General features: G+C 40.7%; 2 protein-coding genes and 1 long non-coding RNA gene across 9 annotated transcripts in view; all 3 read left to right on the top strand.

Moving 5' to 3' along the window:
• Window positions 1-13,008, top strand: part of LOC100876498 (uncharacterized) — a 118,565-nt gene extending 105,557 nt beyond the window's left edge. For all 4 annotated transcript variants that reach the window (XM_076536937.1, XM_076536936.1, XM_012298984.2 and 1 more), the window contains 11 exons: window positions 51-339; window positions 847-1,130; window positions 2,860-3,015; window positions 3,494-3,688; window positions 3,974-4,362; window positions 5,182-5,418; window positions 8,199-8,378; window positions 9,624-9,771; window positions 10,565-10,834; window positions 10,910-11,244; window positions 11,410-13,008. In XM_076536937.1, coding sequence (XP_076393052.1) covers window positions 51-339; window positions 847-1,130; window positions 2,860-3,015; window positions 3,494-3,688; window positions 3,974-4,362; window positions 5,182-5,418; window positions 8,199-8,378; window positions 9,624-9,771; window positions 10,565-10,834; window positions 10,910-11,244; window positions 11,410-11,749 — 2,823 coding nt within the window. In that variant the 3' untranslated portion in view covers window positions 11,750-13,008. The remainder of the gene's footprint in view (window positions 1-50; window positions 340-846; window positions 1,131-2,859; window positions 3,016-3,493; window positions 3,689-3,973; window positions 4,363-5,181; window positions 5,419-8,198; window positions 8,379-9,623; window positions 9,772-10,564; window positions 10,835-10,909; window positions 11,245-11,409) is intronic.
• A 2,501-nt stretch (window positions 13,009-15,509) lies between these two features.
• LOC105664377 (uncharacterized) lies at window positions 15,510-17,848 on the top strand. The gene is made up of 2 exons (XR_001097585.2): window positions 15,510-15,955; window positions 16,040-17,848. It is a non-coding gene; the product is annotated as an uncharacterized LOC105664377 (long non-coding RNA).
• Window positions 17,849-20,647: 2,799 nt separating this feature from the next.
• LOC100880668 (annexin B11) lies at window positions 20,648-23,648 on the top strand. 4 transcript variants are annotated; one of them, XM_003700499.3, is made up of 8 exons: window positions 20,648-20,905; window positions 21,150-21,208; window positions 21,292-21,894; window positions 22,008-22,389; window positions 22,451-22,603; window positions 22,666-22,839; window positions 22,915-23,096; window positions 23,164-23,648. In XM_003700499.3, exons 2-8 carry the CDS (start codon window positions 21,191-21,193, stop codon window positions 23,212-23,214), a joined length of 1,563 nt encoding a protein of 520 aa, XP_003700547.1. In that variant the 5' UTR covers window positions 20,648-20,905; window positions 21,150-21,190; the 3' UTR covers window positions 23,215-23,648. The 4 variants fall into 4 exon arrangements, with proteins under 4 accessions (XP_003700547.1, XP_012154376.1, XP_012154375.1 ...); XM_012298985.2 differs by lacking the exon at window positions 20,648-20,905 and adding an exon at window positions 20,917-21,067; XM_012298986.2 differs by lacking the exon at window positions 21,292-21,894 and having other exon boundaries at window positions 20,675-20,905.
• The last annotated feature ends 23 nt before the right edge of the window (window positions 23,649-23,671 follow it).

The raw sequence follows: 23,671 nt of genomic DNA, 5'->3' as shown, positions 1-23,671 counted from the left end.
AAAAGTTAGGGAAGGAATTAATAGAAATTGACCGAGTGGTCTGATTTCAGTTGACGTTCGACAGCTTCACCCTCGGGAAATTCGTGTCGTTCACGGTGGAAGGATGTCCGGACGGCTCGCTGCAAATTTCGGAGGCCCAACGACCGGACGTTGGCGGCCTCTGGTGCGGGACGTCCTGGGGACCCGCGATTTACTACAGCGAGACACCAACCGTCTCCATCACGCTGAAGCTGCTCAGGCTCAGCAAGGATCAGACGGGATTCAATTTCGACTTCAGGATGGCGTATAAGATGATCAGAAAATCTGACGCCGTGGTGCGCTACGGGAATCCCTTCGTTGGTACGTGATTCGTGTTTTCAAATATCGAGTATCTGTGAATCAGATTTCACTTGCGATTATTTCTTCTTTTGCGTTGATAAAACACGTGATTGCGTAGGAGAAGGTTGCTCGTCTGGATAAAGTCGTAAGGACTCTTCCTTGATGTGCGATGACTCTTTCTAGAAGAACTGCTGTTCGATGGGAAACAAAATGGCGGCCATTTGATGTCCTCCATATTTCCGGGCACTGAAATGACTTTTTCCATCATTCATGGAAGAGCTATTGTATTTGAACCAAAGACTAATATCTGTTATTTGTCCACATGATATTATTATGTAGAAGTATACAGACCGTGTACCTCATCTAATAAATTTACAGGTCCCCTAATAATTATACTATGATTCTATGGTCTATGATGTTTGACTTTAGAAATGAAATTTCATATCGTAACCACTCAGAATTTCATATAACAATTTTATAGAAGATGCATACTTGCGACGGATGTATAAAGGTTTAATATTGTTTCAGGAATAACGCAAGCAACAGGAACGCCCTCGTCAACAGAGCCAACGTCGTCGTCAACGTCAGCGTCCTCGTCGAGCGACTACGCGAACAGCTCCATGGCTATTCCAGCGCAGATGGTGGAACAGCCATCAACGACCCCGAAACCGAGCACCGAGCAATACCTTGGAGACCTGATATCCGGTACCTACTGCTCTCGCATATTCAGCGACTGCGACCGGAAGAACTGCCGGCTACAGTCGCCGAACTTTCCCGGCCTGTACCCGCGCAATCTCACCTGCTACTACGCGGTAAGTCCCGTGGGAATTTTCGGCTGGAAAGTTTCGAAGAACCTCGCCGTAAACCATGGAATACCGAACAAGGATAACCCCGGGGAATCTGCCGCATTTTCTCGCTCAGTTTTTCTCGATCCTTTTCGGGAATATCCAATTTTCTCCGTAACACTTTCGGCTTGCGTCACAGATCACTGTTGCAAAGATCAAAATATTGTAATGTTATAATGTTTGTATTCGACGAACTTTGGACAGTTCAAATTAAACTTGAAAAGAGTAGGGATACAAGAGGAGACATTTTTTTATGACACACATGTCTTCGTATCTTCACTTGTACTCTAAAGTCACCTCTTGTGTCTCTACTCTTTGCCAGAAATTGAATTGAAGAGAAAATACGAGTCTGGTTAGTTATAATTTTATTATAGCGTGCGTCATGAGTGTGTCATATGTGTGCGTCATGAATGTGTGTCATGAGTGGTGCATTACAAGTGGTGCGTCATGAGTGTGCGTCACGAGTGGTGCATCACAAGTGGTGCGTCACTAATGTGCGTCACGAGTGGTGCATCACAAGTAGTGCGTCATTAATGTGCGTCATGAGTGGTACATCACAAGTGGTGCGTCATGAATGTGCGTCACGAGTGGTGCATCACAAATAGTGCGTCATGAACGTGCGTCACGAGTGGTGCATCGCAAGTGGTGCGTCATTAATGTGCGTCACGAGTGGTGCATCACAAGTGTTGCGTCCTGAGTGTGCGTCACGATTGGTACATCACAAGTAGTGCGTCATGAATGTGCGTCACGAGTGGTGCATCACAAGTGTTGCGTCCTGAGTGTGCGTCACGATTGGTACATCACAAGTACTGCGTCATGAATGTGCGTCACGATTGGTGCATCACAAGTGGTGCCTCATGAATGCGCGTCACAAGCGACGCGTCACGAATGCGTCATATATCGAACAAAGAGGTTAATCGTCGAAATACATAATAAAATTACCAAACAGACCGACACGCGTTCTCCGCCTACCAACAAAGATACACCAAAGCTAAAAAATTGTTAAAAGCGATTAACGTTGTAGAGGAATGCAAGCTTTAATCCGGGCAAATCGAATCCGTTGTCCGGGTAATGAATATTAACGGAGTTGTTTAGGTTAGCGTACGCGTGTGGAACAGAGGCATTAAAGCGTTCGTAGCGACACGCAAAACACAGCCGGTAATCCGAGAAGCCGTATTTCAGCGTGAAATCGCGGCAGCCCGAGCGAATTGAACAGATCGGGGGGTCGATGTGCAGTCGTTTCGAAAGGGGTTCAACCGAACAGCAACAATGTTGGCATTCCGACGAAAATTTACGCCGTTCCGCGGACCATTATTCTCTCGGTTTGGTCAGTCTAGACGCGCTACCGACTTTACGCTAAATACACTTCGATGGGTCGCACGAAATTCCGTGGTTTGCCGAACTAGTTTCTCCGGGGGGCCGCGAAACTTCCGCGTGCGAATCGTGAAATTTGTAACGAAACGAAATTATTCGGGAAACCGATGGTGTGAACCGGCGTGTTCGAGTGTGAATTATTTGCAAAGAACGGAAAGTGGTGAAGAGTGTAACCTCGATCCTAGAAAGGAAACTGTAGGGAAATAAGTAAAATACAGGGTGTCTCATAACTTGTGTCTCTGGAATGAAAATACCAGTTGTGAGACAGGCTGTATGTATTAGAGACGATTTGTAACAAGTTCGTTCCGCTTTAATCGTACAGGTGAGGCAGCACGATGTGCCACCAGGAAAACACGCCTTAATTTCGGTGAAACAACCTCGGGGTCAATTGGTAGCCATTAGGGCGCGGGCAGCGGACACCCAGGCGGAATCATCGCCCCGTAAACTTCGTCTGTGGAAGGACTGCGACAACGTCCAGGCACGTATATTTCAACCAAAGTACTTAAATACCCCACTTAAAAATATACGAAACGTTTCATACCGTGTGTTAATAATAGCTGGAAACAGAGATACATAAGGTCGAGCATGGAAATGGCTGCACGTGACTACAGCACCCATAAAACCGAACAGCCGGTGGTTCGCACGATAATCTCCTCTTCTTAAATCACCGAATCCTTCCCGTCTAGCCATCGGCGAATTTATCGATCTGAAGGGAGTTGCCTAAATTCGGGGGCTGCGCGTGGTCTAAGTTGATAAGGATAATTTATTGGCAGACTATGGGACGTTAGATAAGATACCGGGTGTTTCCAGACCGATAGAACAATTTTCCATAATTAATCAACCGCGTTTGTCCAACGAGATTTAGCTGGAAAATCGCGATACAATTAAAAGAAGTCGACCGGTCAGTTTATCTTTGCTCCCTTCAGAATTCCGAAAGTAAATTTCATCTTCCGCAGGATTACGTGACCGTTTACGACGGCTACACCACCAGGGACCCGGTGATCCTGAAGTTCTGCGGAGGAGGAGAACCGGTGCCAGAGGCGACCAGCAGCGGCACGGAGATCCTCGTCGAGTTCACCACGTCTCCGTACGGCACGTTTTTCCACCCCACACCGCCCCACTCTCTCCACGGCTTTCAATTAGAAGTGCAAGTACGTGGTAATTCTCTTCAAACATTCAGAAGAGGGCCGGAAACACCGGCCATGCTTTACACCTGAAGTATGGCCGGTTCATGGGTCGCATTCAAATGGATTGCCTACACTATTTTTCGCCTGAAACGTTTACTGATCTCTTCTAATGAATTTTACAGCCGTCGTTGTTTAACCTGTTCGCGTAATTTCCTTCTCACAAGCTTCTTCACAAGCTTCTTTCAAATTGTACGATTTTTTCGCTCAGCATTTTATATAGAAACGATAATAATAAAATTAAAATTGCAGGTGAAATTCGTGGACGCAGACTCCCCAACGTACGCGAAGAACAAACACTGTGAGTTCTGGCTGCAGGGAAACGGCGGAGGAGTATTGACATCACCGCGTCACTCTTTGCCAAGGAACAGCACCTGTTTGTACCATCTCCGCGGAGCGGGACCGACGCTCCCAAGTCCAACACCGCCCCGACCTCTGCCAAAGTTTCCGGAGCAGAGGCCAGGAACGGTATGGCGGAGGCCAGCACCGAGACCCGTGCAGCCACAGTTTCGCGTTTGGTTGTCCATCCTCAAGTTTCACGTGGGCACCAGCTTGTCCAGCGGCGACGAAGACTGCTCGACCACCCTGATAATCTGGGACGGCGAGATGATGCCGCTGTCCGAGTGCAACGACCCACTCTGGTTCGTTCAACCTCTGATTAATTGCTAGACACTCGAAACTCCGAACGCCTCTGGTGCTTGATCTTCGTGATTGCTTTAGCGAGTTTACTTTCTTGTTATGTGCATCAGAGGCTTCCGTGGTTTGGAGTTTCCAAGCTTTTTTGTGCGAGCGGAGGCGTTTAGATATTATGCGACAAATTGTGGAACCTTGTAAAGGATCGTTCCATCGCTAAATTCCTAATTTACAGAATGTTGTAAAGACTTTCTAATATTAACCCTTTGCACTCGAAGATAATTTTATTGTTTACAAACAGCAACTTTAAAATATTAATTAAAATGTTAAATGAGTACTACTAATAATTTCCACTATTGTCTATTTTACTATGTTTACACTTCACAGCAGCACTATTATAGAATTAATTAAATAATGCTTATTTCAAATTATTGTATTAAATCGAATGGTGACTGAGAGGAGCCTCACGAGCGCAAAGGGTTAAAAATATTTCAATCATAGCGATAAAGATGTTTTCTTGAAGCACATAATTCAGCACAACCCCAAGAAAAGTACTTCCAGGTCTTGGGACATAAACCTTGGCACGTTTTATAGTTCTATAGATACTCTAGAAAAGGTAGAACTTCAAAACCTTGGATCCATAAATAGAGAATGCTTGCCAAGAAAAAGTATCGAGCCTTGGGTCAAGAATTACCCTTGTTCTGTAAATAATAAATGTTGCGAGCGTTGAATTGTGCAGACTACTGCTCGAAAAGCACTTGGATTCTTCCACGAACTGGCCGATAACTTTCTTAATCCGTTAAATGTTAAAAAAATGTGTGTAACAGCGAAAAAGAACACCAGCGGCACGCAGACAGGTCGGCGGAGCCCTCTCATCCTCTCGCGGCTCGTCCAGCAGGCAACACGACACTCCTCGCTCGCTACTGCAAGGACAAAGTGCCGAGGACATGCGACCACGCGATCCTGCAAAACACGGGTCGTCCCTGTTCTCTGGGAGAGAGCTTCGTTTCCAGGGGAAGCAGCCTGACCATCGAGATGCGGATGGTCGAGTCGACGGCTCTCAGGCGAGTGTAACTCGATTGCGAACGGTAGGGCCAGAGAGGGAAAAAAGCGGTTTCCGTTTCAATTACAGACCCTCTCGAACACGCTCCGCGTGCCGTTTTATTCCCGTTGTTTCACGATGAAACGCGCGTCCACTCTGCTATCGATCGACACCGCGTATTATGTTTTCTCTCGAGCAGCGATGTTACAGAGATTTTACGGGAATATTCGTGGGAAATGAGCTTCCGTTCAAGATTGTTTCCTTGTCGCGAAATACCTCTTCTAGCTGTTAATCGGTTCTTTGCACATTTTTTAAGCTGTAAACGAAATTTTCTGCGACGTCTATTTGAACGATTTGTTATAAATTAGGAGTTTGAATTATAAAAACGAAACGTGTGTATTATTCCTACGTATCTAATTTTTATATTGTATTTAAAAATGAATTTTTGTATGTAAAATTATTTGGAAGAAATATTGAAAGGCAATTGGTACAAAAGCTGGTGATATTTGTTTCGGCTGAAATTCGAAAAAGAGAGATAACAGAGGCAAAGAAAAGGGTCGAACGCATAAACCAAAGGTTACGATCAGCCAATCGCTTCCGACGCGATGCTCGAACAGTTCACGAGCTTTTTCCCCGTTTCATCGAGAAAAAAATACACGTTTTTATCTGCACTCCGAACAACATCCCTGCTGCATCGAGTCCTCTTTTTTCTGGTTAAAAATCTCTTTTTCCCTTGTGTAGCCTCCTCTCGAGGCTCTTTTTCCAGCGGTTCCACTTATGAAAATCGAATAAAATCCGGTCGAAAGTTAAAGCTGAAAGCAACCACCTTCTAAAAGCTGCGGGCCATCATTGTAGCGAATTAAATCGAACGGAAACCGAAAGAATTAAAATTGAACGAACGATTCGGCGAGAAATCGCGTTTGATATTCCGGCTGGGCTCCGGTAAATTTGCAAAATCTGCTGTACCTTTTATTTCGCTCGTTCTCTCTTTCTCCGTCGCTCTTTTTTTTACTTTTTTATTGCAGGTTGGCTGTGAATATAAATTCGGACGAAATTTGCCGGTGACACCGGCCTGCTGGAATCGATACGAAACGTTACACGCGAGGAATGTGGAAGTTTTACGACGAAGGCAGAGCAATATCTGCCGCACTCGCACGTTTTCCTCCCCCTTGCTATCGCTTATTTATAAGGAACGATTTTTCCACTACGAAGGAAGCGACGGGAAAACGAACGATACTTGCGTGAAAAATAATTACATATTTTATTTGGCGAATTTATTTTTCTATCCGCTCCTTTAATATTAAAAAATTCCGCTCGAATCGATTCCTATTTAATTAACCCTCGAGCTTCTTCCTTTTCCGTGTAATCAAAAGTTTCATTCTCCTAGCTCCGTTTGCTCTTTACTTCTAATTTATCGATTCCGGTGACGATTAATAACGAAGCGACAGATATTGCTGCAGGTAGAATCGAGAGGTTTTAACGCGATATTTCAACAATTTAAATATTGTATTATCGACGGAAAATGCGGATATCCATTTTTAATTCCACTCTTAATCAAGAAATTATCTGTTGAGCGCTTAATGAAAGGGCAGGAAGGTTCGATTCATGTGGAAAGGATTAAGTAGACCGTGCTACGTGTTCCGCGTAGACTATCACGCTCGAACACGCAGTACGGGGCTTTTGAGAGAAAAAATAATGTAATGTAAATAACCCCCTTTGCCTATCGCGACGTCGTTGAACGCCGTTGGTCGACAACCTGGATTACGGAAATATGCATCGCTTCTGAAGAGCGTACGGTTTATTTATAGCGAACGGATATTTCAATTATCGACAGGAATTTTTTGTACTCTTTATCGAATCTATTTAAAGATAAATTGTACTGTATTCTCTCCGTAAATGTTAAAACTTCGGGTCTCGATTGTAACATTTATGGAATAGGTACTACATTCTTTGTAATGAGACGGACATAGAAAAAGACAGCAACACAAAAGACAAAGAGGGACTGAGGCAGACGTGAAAGACTCGTGCGTGTTCTGTCTTTTGAATTCAAAAATCAAAATTCTTTATTTTTGCTTTTTCGCGAATGAAACTTTGATTATCGTATTCGTCTCGTTTTTCTGATTAAAATGCTACCAAACACGGTATAATTAAAATCATAATTACTTGTATAGCAAGCCGTTAGGAGGAATTCGTATCTCTGCCGTAAATGTAAAGTTTGCCGTAAGTGTGAAAGCCCGAAACTTTTATGGCTTGTTACATAAGTAATTACGATCGTGATCGTACCGTGTTTGGTGTCATTTTAATCAGAAAAACGAGACAAAGATGGTAAAAGTTCCATTGACGAGAAAGCAAAAATAAAGAATTTTGATTTTTTAATTTAAAAGACAGAACACGCACGAGTCTTTCGTGTTTGCCGAACGCTTCAACCTTCTGCCTCTCTTTCTTTTCCATTCGCCGTCCTCTTTTATGTTAAAAACTTGAATCACTCGTTACACACGCAATTGTTAACGTAATTATATCGTGTTTGGTGTCGTTTTAATCAGGAAAACTAGACAAATACGACAGTAAAAGTTTCATGTAAAAATAGTAAGAAATAAGAAAGTTGCAATCTTTTACTTTGCTTGTATGTGTCTCACCGATATTCGATCCTCGTCGTTTCGGCCACTGATCGTGTGTCATTCTTGACTGATTTCGAAGGGGATCCCCCCAGTAGTGTGGATAAAACAGTAGAGATCTTTTTAACATTTACGGAGAACATACTGTATTTGCGTCAGATGAGTTACTATCGTTCTCGTGTTTCAGGCCGGTCGATTTTCGAGCGCTGTACGAGTTCGTCGATCTTCATCAGGACGGTGATCCTTACGGAAATGGACCGTGCTCGAGGATCTTCTACAGCCGTAATCGGGATCATTACCCCGATCGCAGATTCCAGGCGCCTCGCGACATTTTCCTTTATGGACGTGGAGGTGCGAAAAATATGAGGTGAGAGGCACTTCCTCCGCGTTTATTCCGTCATTAGTTCGATCTCCGATACCCCGGCGACATCTTGATGGGCCGGCTTCGCGCGTTATCGAAAATTCAATTTTCCGCCGGCGAGAAATAACGAAAGAATTTTGCGATACGATCGTCATAATAAATACTAGAGATGGCTGTCCACTTCCATGAATTTCCTTCGTAGCCCGGGGATACGTTTCAGCAAGTGAATTTCATCGATTACTGTCCATCGATCCAGAGAATCGAGGAAAGTTTCCTAAGGCGGTAGTTAAGCTGGACGCGGTGCTTTATGGGGTTGTAAAGCGGACTTTACGCCTGAAGGCTTGAACAGCCCTTTCTCTCGGTAGATCGTGGAAAACGATTACACGCGACGGAAGGTTTCCTCGATAAAGGGTGGAAATGCTGGGTCGTCGTTATCGGTGACAAACGCGGGCATATTCGAACTCAGGAATACGATTCCTGGGGTGCGAAACCCTTCATCTGTTATTGTATTTTCCTACAGACATGTTCATTTCTCCTTTGTACAGTCTCTTAAAAATGTTCGAACACCGCTTCAACGCCTTATACCATAATTTGGTCAGCTGCCTCAGAATTCTTACAATATTAAAACATCAAGGAAAGTTGAAATATTCTATCCATTTATTGTTATACATTGACTATGAAATTATTGTACTTGAACTCTGAATTGAAACCTGTTCAAAGTCCGAGAAAAAATGATCATGGCTGAAGGAGTGCGTCATAACTGTGTCATGTATGCGTCATGAGTGCGTCATGTGTGTTATGAATGGGTTGTGAGTGTGTCATGTGTACGTCATAATTGTCATGAATATGTGACGGGTGCGTTGTGAATGCGTTATGGGTGCGTCATAATTATCATGAGTGCGTCGTGGGTGCGTCATAATTGTCATGAGTGCGTCATGGGTGCATCTTAACTTTTATGTATGCGTCATGTGTGTCATGTGTGTCATTGGTGCGACATGAGTGCGTCACGAAGACATGAGTCTATGATTGAGTGCGTCACGAGTGCGTCATAAGAACATCATAAGTAAACCCCGAGAATTTTGCGTTAAAATTTGTCAAATTCTGACCTCGTCAAAATCGCATAATCGAGTAGGGTAATCGATGCCCCGTAATCTTGCCATAATCGATCGGAAAAGCGGGTCCTTTGCGTGACCGACCGTGCATGCAGATTCGATTAAATGCCGAAAATGTAGGGCAAAACGGATTTTCCAGCTGCGTGTACCGATTCGAGGGCGAGCACGACGAAATCGTGAAGCTGAGATTCAACAAATTGCTGAACGGAAACCGAACTTGCCGCAGCGTCTCCAATTCGGACTTCAATCGATTACTATGCGTTGGCACCGATAATTTCTCCGTCAAGGTACGCAGAACACTTTACTGTAATTGTACTTTATTCCTGCTTCCGACAATTTCATTATTTCATCGGTAAAAGCGTTCGATGGATAATTAAAAAGAATTTCGAATATGAAAGTAGAAATAAAAGCCGTATAAATTGAATACTTTAATTACAATAAATCCTACAGGGAAACGAGTTGAAAAAGCAAATATAAAAAGGACTGTAAACGAACAGAACGAAAACAAAGTAAAATGCTTGAAACGTTTTAAACGTGCTTGACAAGGCGTGACAACGTGTTTAATACCAAAAATCGACGGTAACGAGCTATGAAATAAATAAAATTGTAACGGGATAGTCGACGAGCTCCCAATTTATATGTTTGATTTTTGAACAAACACAAATAATCAACCTGGTAAACATTCAAATTACCGTAACAATTTTCAACGCGTTTCCTAGCCCTTGAAAAATGAGTAACCAATAGCATCGATCCCGTAATCCGTAAACTCCCGTTTCAAACGAGCTAATAATGATTTTAATCTAAAGTTTCGGCGAAAAGAAACCGATAGTTTCTCCATTAAGGACCGTGTAATTAAGGAGACTTTTTCATCGGGACTTTATCAGAATTTCCGAGATAAAATTCCGGAACCGCGTTATCGATTTCAGGATTTACGGGGGTCACCGCATCCTATTCGAGTTTAAAGCGCAATTAGGGACGCGAATGGCCTCGAATGCGGCGTCACGTTTTGTTTGCACGGCAATCGTAATAATCCGTCGGCTAATTAATTTCTAATTGGGAATTTTCGCCAATAATCCACAGGTGCTCGATCTTCCATGGCCGAACGCTCCTCCGGTTCAACGGGACTGTCTTTGTTCGAACCGATCGCTGCCAATGAACATTAAATCCACGTCGAACATCGTCGAGTTGCATTTCACGGTGCTCTCCATGGACGCGTTGGACGACTACAATAACCTCTTCTTCGAGGGAGTCTGGGACTTCGTGAAGACCACTCCTTGCTTACAGAAGCGCAGAGTCAGAGGACCTTCCGGAGAAATTAAATACAAGGCACCGATCACCGACGAGGATGAGGTTATAACATTTTTTTGCATACAACTCGTCGAGGAGATAACCGATGGTCAGTGCGTAAACTTGCAAATATTTCAGAAAAATTGCGAGAAGCATCCCTGGTTGATCGACCCGGGACCCAACCAGTACCTGTACGTGAAGATGCACGGCACGATAATGTCGAACGGCAGCAAGTGCGCGACGAAGAACCGTATCGTGGTGCACACAGGCGGCGCGATCCACGTGTCCGTGTGTCCGAAGCCACCGGTAGAATCCCGTCACCACGTGGTGGAGGTGTTCAGCGACGGCTGGGCCGTCAGCAGCAACGCCATGATCCTCGCGCCGAGCCAGGACCCAGTGAGAACCATCGTCGTCGAGTTCCTCGTGAAGGAGCCCGACACGTACACGGTCACCTGGCTAGAGCTCACCAGAAGGTAATCTGGAAGCATTTTCCCGGAAATCCCTTTCAAACGCTTCTATCTTATCTTGCTGTTTATGGTTGGCGTTTTATCTCCGCCTTCACGGTTCAGTGGTCTCGAATTAAAGAAGACCTTAAGTCCTTAATTTTACGGGATACCCAGAGCGAAATTAACTTCCAGGCCATCGGTGACTTCGTCGGCGGGCCTGCAAATGGCTCGGGACTGCGATCAGCGGTGTCCGGAGTTGGACGCTTGCATAAACGCGTCCCTATGGTGCGACGGTATCACCCACTGCCCGTCGGGCTACGACGAAGCCTTGACCCACTGTTCCATGCTACTGCAACTACCTCCCCTGCACCTGGGACTCGGTCTGCTCGCGATCCTCACGATCCTGGCCGTGATCTGCTTCGTGATCTGGCGCATCTGCAGACAGCGGGCCAACCGGTCGATATCGCAGCACAGACTGAAGAGCATCTCCTCGGAAACGGCCATCATAGACGGCAAGGAAGTGATCTGCTGACACAGCGACAGTTCTGTGCGTTACGTCGAGGTCGACCGCGTGACCACCGTGTGACGATCGCCCTTGGCCACGCTCGTTCGTCGTCGCGAATTCATCTGCCTGATATCCTCCTGAACGGGACACTCCCGACGACATTCGCTTCCACGTAACGCGCAGAACTGTTCCTCCGTAACGATGCTTCGCTCGAGACGTAGATTATAACCGACTCCGCTCGACGACTCGGACTATGTTCTTCGCCGAAAAGGTTTCCATTTTGTAGCTTCCGGTCCCTAGCACTCTCACGGATCTCTTCCGGCTTCCTCCGCGGCTTACCGCCTCTTTTGCTCCCTGGAGCAGCTTCACCCGCTAGATCCACGAGCGTTTTAGGTTTCGAAGAGTCGCCGAAATCGAATTGCTTTAAAGAGGACAATAATAAAAAAAATCCTAGGTACCTTTCGCTGGTAGTATAACGTAGCGGCAACCTCAGACGAGTCTTTCACCGCTGGCGTTTAAAACTGCAATAAATTCTTCGATTACGAAGGACGGAATCCGAGTCGTCGAGCGGGGAACAAGCTGTTAGTAGTTTGAATGGCCAACGAGCCAGTCGACAGCACGATTTTAAGTTCACTCTCAACACCGCTCTCTTCCCTCGTGGCGAACCGCGCGGTCTGTAAAAATAATCGCGCCGGAAACCTTCGGTGAAAGAAAGCGATCGTGCGTGTTCGTCATAACGGAAACACTACGATCGCAAGGATCAAACTGTTCCGGGATTTCTTGTCGACGTTTGTACGGATTATGAGTGTCGAACGTGCGGAGACAAAATCATGTTCGTTGAACGGGAACCTAACCTCACATACAACATGTACTCTACATATGCACTGTGCAGCCACAATTCTGCATCCCTTGTAACACGGTACATGTACACCATAATCTACACCTTCCATCGTACACACATGTGTACATATATACACATATATACAACGTGTACACTGGAATGCTATTAAGGTCACAACGAATCGTAAGGTCTACACGACTCGAACAAGGAATCCCCGAGCAAGTTTGAAAGAAAAGAAAATACTAGAGATACTTGACCAAATGTTTCAAGCGAATATCGTTTTAGGCGACTTAATGATATACTAGCGTATAAGTTTTCGACGGAACGAAAGGTAGAATCTATGGTAGCCTGAGATGATTATGTGATATAATACGAAATGCTGTTTTCCTCGGAGCTGTGCTCCGTTTAATAATTGTTACACCCGGCTAGGGTCGTCGAATCGGAATTCGATTCGGTTAGGGTCGACGCCTGACACCATGTTCATACTTGTACAGAATTATTTATCTATTTGTATCGGATAATAACGCGTTTTTAGCACGCGTTTCCGTTCGACACGTTTCAAGCTCAAACTCACCGACTATCCGAATATATCTCGAGGATAACATCGATCGTTTCATCGTACGAAATCTTAATTCTAAGCGTGAGAACGGAGACATGTTCCAAACCGCTTCACTATTAGCCACTAAGCACAGCTCGAAAGAACTTATAAATACTGTCAACCGGAAATATCATCGTCGTTTTCTCGCTGTTTTCACCGTGCACGTAACGATCATTCGGAAGAGGAACGAAAGCCAAACAGCAACGTCGAAACCGAGCCTCCATATTATACGTTGATCAAAGACAATCGTTAATATATGGATTTATTAATTGTATTCGGGTAGACCGACAGCTACGTTTATCCAAAGTTAACGTGAAATTGTGTTCGAATATTAAGACGATAAATATTAGGTTGTTGCATACAGACTTCTTATATAAACTCTGAACTTTGTGTAATTTAGACTCTGTAGTTTCTCCGAGATCCTAAGTTTAAACTTTCCCTAAGTTCTTAAACTCTCGAATCCCTCCGCTAGTTAAAAATGTTTCGAACCGTTTCTTTCGCAACAACCTAAATAACAAAGCTGCCATACTTCATCGAACAATTACGATTAAAGTCGACAAGCACAATTTCGCGAGACAAGGTTTTCGAGATTTCCATAGGCACACGATTTCGTCCTAACGAGAAGACTTGTTATCTTTAAAACGTCTCTTATTTCGTACATTAAGGTTTATTCACGTTCGCTCGATACGAATCGGTGATTCTTTTTCTACGATTCCTCTCTTTCTCGTGCAACGAACTAATTCCCGATGTTTCTTGCGTTGCGGGGACCAAAAAAAACGCGTACGACCGCTGGAATTGGCCGTGCCAAAATACCGTCATCTCGTTCACCGTTTCTCTTCTCTCTTTAGTTGGCTCGCGTGATTCCGTTGGTCCGGCGCGATCAATACCAAATACATTTACAGAGAATCGAAGACTGACTTTAGTTTCTCGCGTTCTATCGTTGCTGTTGCTCCAGCGATTCCGTGATAACGAGATGCACGCTTCACTGCCACTTACGTTTCGCCATTACGTTTTAGTCGCGCATCGATTTCGAGTGATCGTGATAACGTCCCAGGAAAAATTAGGCAAGAAAACACTTTGATTCGTTGATTAACCGTTCTGTAACTTCCCATAATTTCTTCTTCCGTTTGTGTCAGTCAAATTCCGTACAGAACGAGTTAATCAACGTCACAGGGTTAAGGGCTGCCAATGAGAGATAATCATTTTAAATACCTCCGAAGCAAGCTTCGGATTAGACCTTCATATTCTGTATATCCGATCCCTGCATGGGAGCCGGGAGGAAAACTCGCACAAAGGTCTCCACAATTTATTGTCGACGAGCTAATGATTCTCGGTCTACACACACGATGCAACGACGAAAAGGTGAACAGCGGGAATGAGCTTACGCGAAAAATATATTCCTCTGGTTACGCATACACGGGAAGGTTTGACCAGCGTTTCAATCGATACGCAAACCGCTGGTCCAGTTGCAATTTATCGGCGAACCTTTATTGACACCGTGCATGAAAACGTGGCCCGTGTTTGGAGACACCCGCAGGGCCATCCACTCTAAACCCCTCTCTTGTTTGCACGATGCTACCATTAATCTCGTTACAACATTGTTCTCTTTTGTACCCCTTTGTAATCTCATTTTTCGATGCGTATCTTTGTTAAACCCTTTACTTATTTCTCAGTGCGTCAGAATTATTGTAACATTAATTGTAAGACAAATGTTCAAATGTCAGGGACTATGGTGATCATTGGGAGGATTGAAATTAAACGAATCGTGGAAAATGTGAGCCAGATTGTATTTCAACAGTTACAGAACATTGTGAAACAAGGATTAGCAAAATGTAACTTGAATCTCTGCGACATTGTGTACTTGGCGTAGTTATAATACCATTTATTTTGAAAGTGGTGTCATTTGCATGAATATATATTATTTTAGTTAAATCATCTAAAAGAAATTTGTATATTTAAATTACATATTGTATTACAAATTACATATTACATATTTGTATTACAAATTATATGTCACATATTTGTATTACAAATTATATATTACATGTTTGTATTACAAATTATATATTACATGTTTGTATTACAAATTATATATTTCATATTTGTATTACAAATTATATATTATATATTTGTACTACAAATTATATATTACATATTTGTATTACAAATTATATATTACATATTTGTATTACAAATTATATATTATATATTTGTACTACAAATTATATATTACATATTGGTACTACAAATTATATATTATATATTTGTACTACAAATTATATATTACATATTTGTACTACAAATTATATATTACATATTTGTATTACAAATTATATATTATATATTTGTACTACAAATTATATATTACATATTTGTACTACAAATTACATATTACATATTTGTATTACAAATTACATACTCCATATTTGTATTACAAATTATATATCACATATTTGTACTACAAATTACATACTACATATTTGTATAATCAAATAACAAGAACTGCTAAACTGTCAGTCTTGATTAACCTAAATTTTTGACATACATGCTAACCTTTAATTTTCTCAAAATAAATGAAACCACTTTCAAAATAAACGAAGCATATGAGCTAGGTAGGGACCAGGGGCCTTCCCCGTGTCAGGATGTAACAAATTTTAAGTTAACACTGTTGTAACAAGATGGCCCCCGCGGGTGTAGTGTAAATAGATAGCAAAATCGTCGCGAACGCGGTTGTACATAAACGTAATACACACACGTACGAATTTTAACTAATTCTAGATCACGATCTAAGCAGGTAAACTATGTAGACGATTAGACGTTAATTACAATGTAAACCATATCCAGCGCGTTGGAATTCAGAGACGATTCGTTCTCGCAGCTTACTGGAACCGTTCTCCCTATTGTTTCGCCTCGTAACCGCTAGAATACTCGAAAATCAAAAGATTCCAGAAGTCTGCGAGAAACACAGACGAAGATTTCAGGCGAATCGACAAAATTCGCGCGGTTTCTGTACATGTAAGTGTTGAACCGAAAACCGAGAAACCGCACAAGTATTCATTTCTCGACAAACTATTACATGTAAAAAGAAAACGAATATAGGGAAAGGAGTTGTAAACTCGTCGAACTGATTTGTACAGCGTTTAAGGCCTGTCCACGATAATCCTTGTGTTACTCATCAATATTACTCGTCTGGAAAGGAAAAATGTAGTAGATAAAGTGCGAATAATCATATCGGTGTCAATGTTTTAGAACATGAATTTGTAGTACAAAATGAGGAACAGCTGTATGGTAATTCTGACTTGTAACATAAGCTGTTTCCTTCCTTCTGTACTGGGAATTTGTACATCAAAAAAATTGACATGTAGTTAATAATTGTTACTATAGAAATTGGATGGGTTAACAATTTGGATGAACGGTGGACTGGCCTGAGTCACAGGACTTGAGTTCTGAACACTTCTTGAAGACTGCCGAATACTGTTGACGTAACTGGAATTGTTGGGGTGGACTTAGTATACTTAGGGATGTATACCTAGTAGTAATAGCAACATATGAGCACATTGTTGAAAAATTACAGCTTCAAATTTGAATATTAGGGCTTTTGGTTGTATAACAATTTGTAGATTCAGAGATTTGAAACGCAGAGATCTGAAAAATTGATATTGTATAAAGTTAGGAGTCTCAAATTTATAAATCTGAGCTGATGAGCTGATGAAAATGTTTGAAATGGTATCGTACACCACTTGTATGTGGAATGATAGTTTAATTTTGTAGTATTGTGTTCTTTGCTCCACTCTAACAGTAACCCAGTTACGCCAATGGCAAAATAATTATTTGAAACGCTTCGGCATCCGCAATAATCGATCAAATAAGCGTTAAAATTACTTTCTCCTTTCACGTTAAATTGTATCAGCAGATAATGGCACAGCTTGTATCGTTTTTGCGTATTTTTAAAATTCGATAGGATACCGACCGTCGGTAATTTAGACAGTTCTAAAACTGCGTTTCATTTTCTGTTTCCAAGTATACTCATAGATCATAGACACCGATTTGTTAAAATTTTCCGAAGACGATACCGAAATTTCCTCGATTCCGACGCTGTTATCGAACAGAGAAAATGTCGACCGAAATATAAATGTGAAAGGATTGTATAAACAGAATATCCGAGTGAGCGAAATTATGAACAGATCCGACAATAACATACGAACGCATGTATACAACATTTATGCGCATGCGCCGTGCACCGCATATATATATGAAAGCGAAATGTTGAGTAGCAACGAGTATAGTTGTATCTCTCAGGCCGACGTATGTAAAAAAAATGATTCGGTTGTGAAATCTGTCGAAGGATTAGGGCAACAATAAATATTCTGCATAATATCACTGACAGTAACGGTGGACATAGTTAAACGTTATTTAACGGAGAAACATATAATTATTAATATGTATGTAAAAGTTGAGGTAACAGAATAATGACAACATGTTGACTGATGACGTTCGACCTGAAAGATACTGTTATGTATCGATTAAAATCAATAGAGGATGGATCACCGTCAGCCGCAAACGTTTGAACAGAACCTCCAAAAAACATGCTCACACAACATGCATATAGTTACTAATTATACCATTATTGATTACCGATTCGAGTATCGAGTATGCGACATTTTTAATAAATTATTTTGAAGATTGATTCGATGGTTTATTTATTTCATGTTCCTATCTACTCCTTAATAGTTCATTTATTAGATTTATTCATAGCGGTTCATGGACCTAAGTCTAGCTCTGCAGGTAAGTGCATGTTGCATTTTATGGACTATAGAGAATGCGTCTCTATATTTAAAATTAGTTAATAGATTAAAACTTCAAAAATAACTGATTTATTGATATTGATTTTGAAATGCGTGTTGCTGAATTTAAATTTGATTAAGGAATGAATAGCGAACGTTTTTCTTTTTAAAATATACAATTGAACAATAAAATTGAATGTCAAATATAAATAGAAATCTTCTTTATCGATGGCTTGAAAATGAAATTCTTCTTGATCGACGATGACTCTGATGATCACCACAGGACGTAAAAAAGTATAGCCATCTAGCGGTGAAAGGTAGAAACTAATGGAACTAATTTCGATAATAAAATTTTCTATTTACCGATATTTGTAATTTAACATTATTAAAAAGCTTAGAAATTAATTAATTCTACATTTCGAAGTGTATTACGGTCGTTTCTGTTGAAAAAGTCAGTATGTAATACATATGTATGGAATCGGTGGGTCAATTCGGAAAAGTACTACTAGCGCCATCTAGCGGTAGGAATCAGGAACTATTTTTCGAGTAACAGGAGCGCAGAAAAGTAAAAGAGGTATGCGGAGTAAGAGGTATCTCCCGCGCAAACCAGTGCGCATGCGCGGCAGCAGATGTACCGCGCAGCGGCGCGCATGCGCAGTAGCGGCGTCACCTTATATATACGATAATTATATATGCAAAAAACGTTAATTACTCATTTCCTGGGCATAATTTATGAACTTTTATGATTAGAGAATGTTCTGTGATCCTTTAGCTACTTTCCCATATACTGTTTGTTCAGATTTATGTTGAGAGTAATTAGTTATTAATGATTTTTGTGCCACATGTCGGCACGGTGCGCGGTATACACGCGCTAATTAAAATCGTTAATTCCACTTTTTCTAGGCATAATTTATAAACTTTTATGATTGAAGAATAAAGAGTGATCCCTTAGCAACTTTCTCATATCATATTTGTTCACATTATTGCTTTCAGTAATTAGTTATTAATTAATTATGCAACCGAAGTCGGCGCGTCATATGAGCTAATACAAAATAATTAATTACGCGTTTTCTAATGATATTTTATGCACTTTTATGATTGAAGAATGTTCAATAATTGCATAGCTAATTTCTCACGTCGAATTTGTTCAGATTTTTGTTGTAATTAATTAGTTATTAACACTCCATTACAACTTCAATAGTAGTACATTATATTAATAAATAATCTGAACAAATATGGTGTAGGAAATTAGCTAAGGAATGACTGAGCATTAATCAATCATAAAAGTGCATAAAAAGTAATTAGAAAACGTGTAATTAATTATTCTAAATGAGCTCATATGACGCGCCAACGTCTGCTGCATAATTAATTAATAACTAGTTACTAGCAGCAATAATCTGAGCAAATATGATATGAGAAAGTAGCTAAGGCATCACTCTTCATTCTTTAATCATAAAAGTGCATAAATTATGCTCAGGAAATGTGTAATTAATGATTTTAATTAGCACATTTACACCGCGTGACACGCCGACATGCGGTACAAAAATCATTAATAACTAATTACTGCGACTACAAATCTGAACAAATAGGATACGAGAAAGCAGCTAAGGAATCACTGAACATTCTTCAATCATAAAAGTTCATAAATTGTGCCCAGAAAATGAGTAATTAACGTTTTTTGCGTATATAATTATCGTATGTATAAGGTGACACCGCTACTGCGCATGCGCACCGCTGCGCGGGACACCTGCTGCTGCGCATGCGCGCTGGTTTGCGCGGGAGATACCTCTTACTCCGCATACCTCTTTTACTTTTCTGCGCTCCTGTTACTCGAAAAATAGTTCCTGGTTCCTGCCGCTAGATGGCGCTAGTAGTACTTTTCCGAATCGACCCATCGATTCGATTCCATACTTATGTACTAAATATCGACTTTTTTAACTGAAGTGACTACAATACGCTCGGAAATGCAGAATTAATTAATTTTGAAGCATTTTAATGATGTTAAATTAGAAATATCGGTAAATAGAAAATTTTATTATTGAAATTAGCTTCATTAATTTTCATTTTTTACTACTAGATGGCAATACTTTTTTAGGTCCATCAAATACTGTATCAAAAATTTTCGAGTACAAAGCTCTGATTGTCTAATAATGATATTTAATTGGCTCTGCTCAACTTGTAGAATAATTTGTAAGTACCTATACAGTCTAAAAATATTTTATTTTTCAAAGAAACGTAATTTTCTTATTCGGTAGTTCCAGGTTTAGCTGCCAGATAGTGCTACGGATACCATTTCCATATTCCGCACGCAAAAATTTAAATTTATGATGTACGTATGAATTATAATGAAAATCCTTATGTTAACAAATTTCTTTTTCAGGAAAAATGGCATTTTACATCATGGGACAAACAATATAACAGCAAGAGTGCTCCAACGTACTCCTCATTTATTCTGTTACATAACTGTTACATATTAAAGAAAGGATCACTGGGTATATGCGTTTGACGTTGCACAACGTAGTAGAACCAATTTGAGTCACATGCACACTTAAATTTACAATGGACATTTAATAATTATAAGGGTAACAAGATTTATGCTATCTACAAAAGTATGAACTGATATATGGCACACATTGTGAAAACCAAACATAACGCATAGACTATGAATCATTGCAGTTTCTTTTTTTTAGGAAGGTCGCAAATTGCTTTTTCCTCTTCAACATTCGCTGAAACATCATAGGGTTTTTCTCGGTATGCTGTGACGTCAGTGAAACTGTAGATTAATTTCTGTTCTTCCCCCACTATAATACCGTTATATGTAATGTACATTCTTTTAAAACCACATAACGACTTTGACTTCAAACGCAGACGCAGTACGTCACAGAACCAAAAGCAGTTGCGATACACGTCATAGAAACAAAGTTACAAATATCTATAGTATCAAATTCTTGGAAACCTAGGTGAGCTCTTTAAACCCATCTATAACGTACACAGTCTTAATATAAGGCTTGATCCAACCAGTTTTGTTTGCTATTGTTTCGTAACAAGTGTACAAGCATACGGTTTACTGTTATCATTATTTGGGCGTCTCTTATTCGCTTCCTGTGACTGTTTGTTCAGATGTAGGAGCGCTAAAGCATTTTGCAATTGAAAACACGATTGCTTTTTTTAGTAGATGATTAAAGGAATCTTTTTTTATTGCAGATTATTTGTGTCAAGCTACTTTTTCAAGAGAAACGTGCAACATGAGTTACGGTTATCAAGTAAGTACAAGTATTTATTTATATCTATTGTATTTTGCCGTGTTTGTGATGAAACATTTGCAAATTTGCGCTTGGTGTGTAAGGGACCACCGGTGATTCAATTTCCTGGACATGTACGACCACCAACGTCATTTGGAGCTCCACCTGGTACACCTTCTGCCCCTGGTGCTGCTTCTGCTCCACCTTATCCTCAAAGTGGCAACATAGGTTTCTCTAATGCTCCACCCGTGTCTTTTGGAATGCCACAGCCCTATAGTCCTTATCCTTCCAGCCCTTATCCCCCACAATCTAATCACCCTGTACCTCAGCAGTGTCCTTATCCAGCACCAGGAGGTTCTCCCTTATATGCACCTGAGCCAAACCGTCAACCGTCCTCTCCTTATCAACCTAATACTTCTTATCCACCTCAACCAATGCAGCAACCATATCCTAGTGAACCTTCTGGGTATCCACAGCAGCCAAATTATAATTTGTATCCAAACCTTCAATCTGCACCAGAAGCACGAGAATGTCGTGGTGCAGTTTCTTCATATCCACCTCAGCCTAATGCTTATTCAAATAATTCAAATCCTTACCAAAGCGGGAGATATTCCGGGGGGCAGGTTAATCAATCTGATTCTCCACATAGAGGTAAATCGCCTTCTCAGCGATATAGCTCACCCCGAAAAGATCAATTTACACCAAAGGTGAGATTAAGAAAGTACACATAAAATAACATCAAATTGTGCAACTTTTAGTTATCATTGTTTTATTATTGTAAATGATTTTGTGCTGAATTTTATATTGCTTTCTGTTCTAGTTGTCCCCTACTGTTGTACCGTACAGTGATTTCGATGCCAGGGCAGATGCAGAAGCCTTAAGAAAGGCAATGAAAGGTTTTGGTACAGATGAAAAAACGATTATTAACGTGCTCGCTAATCGCAGCAACTTACAACGCCAAGAAATTGCTGTTCAGTTTAAAACTTTATATGGAAAGGACTTAATAAAAGATCTGAAATCCGAATTGTCGGGCAACTTTGAAAAATTAGTTCTTGCTATGATGATGCCATTGCCGCAATACTATGCCAAAGAGCTGCATGATGCAATGTCTGGTATTGGAACCGACGAATGCGTACTTATCGAAGTACTGTGTACCATGTCTAACCATGAGATCCGTGTAATTAAGCAAGCTTACGAAGCAAGTAAGTTTCAATGTTATACATAGCATCATACATTTTATATTAACATGTTCAATTTTTTCAGTGTACGGAAGATCGTTGGAAGACGACCTGAGAGACGATACTTCCGGCAATTTCAAACGATTAATGGTATCGTTATGTTGTGCCAACAGAGATGAGTCATTCGATGTAGACCCTGCAGCCGCATTAGAAGATGCCAAAGAACTTCTCAGAGCCGGTACGTAATGTATTTATATATATAGCAAGGCTTCCTAAGCTTACATATTAATTTTCTTGTAGGCGAACTTCGTTTTGGTACTGATGAATCAATATTCAATGCAGTTCTTGTTCAAAGAAATGTTCCACAGTTGAAGCAAATATTCCACGAATACGAAAACATAACCGGCCACACAATTGAGGATGCCATCGAGAACGAGTTCTCAGGAGATATTAAGAAAGGTCTTCTTGCAATTGGTAATTATTATATTTTTAATGTTTATCATAATTTCTCTTTGACTTGTACTAATTATTGTAAATTAATTTTGGTAGTAAAATGCGTGAAGAACAGAGCTGCCTTCTTTGCCGAACAACTGTATAAGAGTATGAAGGGTATGGGTACAGATGATGCTCGTTTAATTAGACTGGTTGTCACACGTTCTGAGATAGATATGGGAGAGATTAGAGAAGTATTCAGACATCAGTATGGAGAATCATTAGAAGACTTCATATCGGTTAGTATAGCCCATAAAAATATTTGTGGAGAAAGTGAACGTTGAATCTAATCTTGCTTTTTTCTAGGGTGATTGTTCCGGTCATTATAAGAAATGTCTTTTGGCTCTGGTTTCTTAAATGTTTAACTCAAGCGTCAATTTCGTCTCGCATTTAAATGTACAATTTATCAAGTATTAATATTTTTATGGTTATCAATTATACACTTGATAACTTCTAATGCGTTGTATAAGATAATCTCGCCAAGAAAGACAGTGTTCCTACAAGTTGTTTGTGCAAATATTTATATCTTTGAAGCTTTACATGTTTTGCATTGAATCTCAGATATAATTCACGAAAGCCTATCGTATCTATACAATAGCTTAAAGGATTATAAAATGACGAATTGTTAAAAATGATCAAACATATTCTTATATATATCTTTTTTACTTTATATAAAAACTATACATGTACACATTATTGTGTTATATACATATATTTTATGGACAAAGATGAAATATTACCGTAGTGGGTATTGTAAATGGTGAAAATAAAACTATATCTTTTACTGTTAACCAATGACTCGTTTATTTTTCCC

The sequence above is a fragment of the Megachile rotundata genome, chromosome 11 (assembly GCF_050947335.1).
Source record: "Megachile rotundata isolate GNS110a chromosome 11, iyMegRotu1, whole genome shotgun sequence".
Classification (NCBI taxonomy): Eukaryota; Metazoa; Arthropoda; class Insecta; order Hymenoptera; family Megachilidae; genus Megachile; species Megachile rotundata.
The sequence above is the reverse complement of the archived record's forward strand: the minus strand, read 5'-3'. Positions and strand labels throughout refer to the sequence as shown.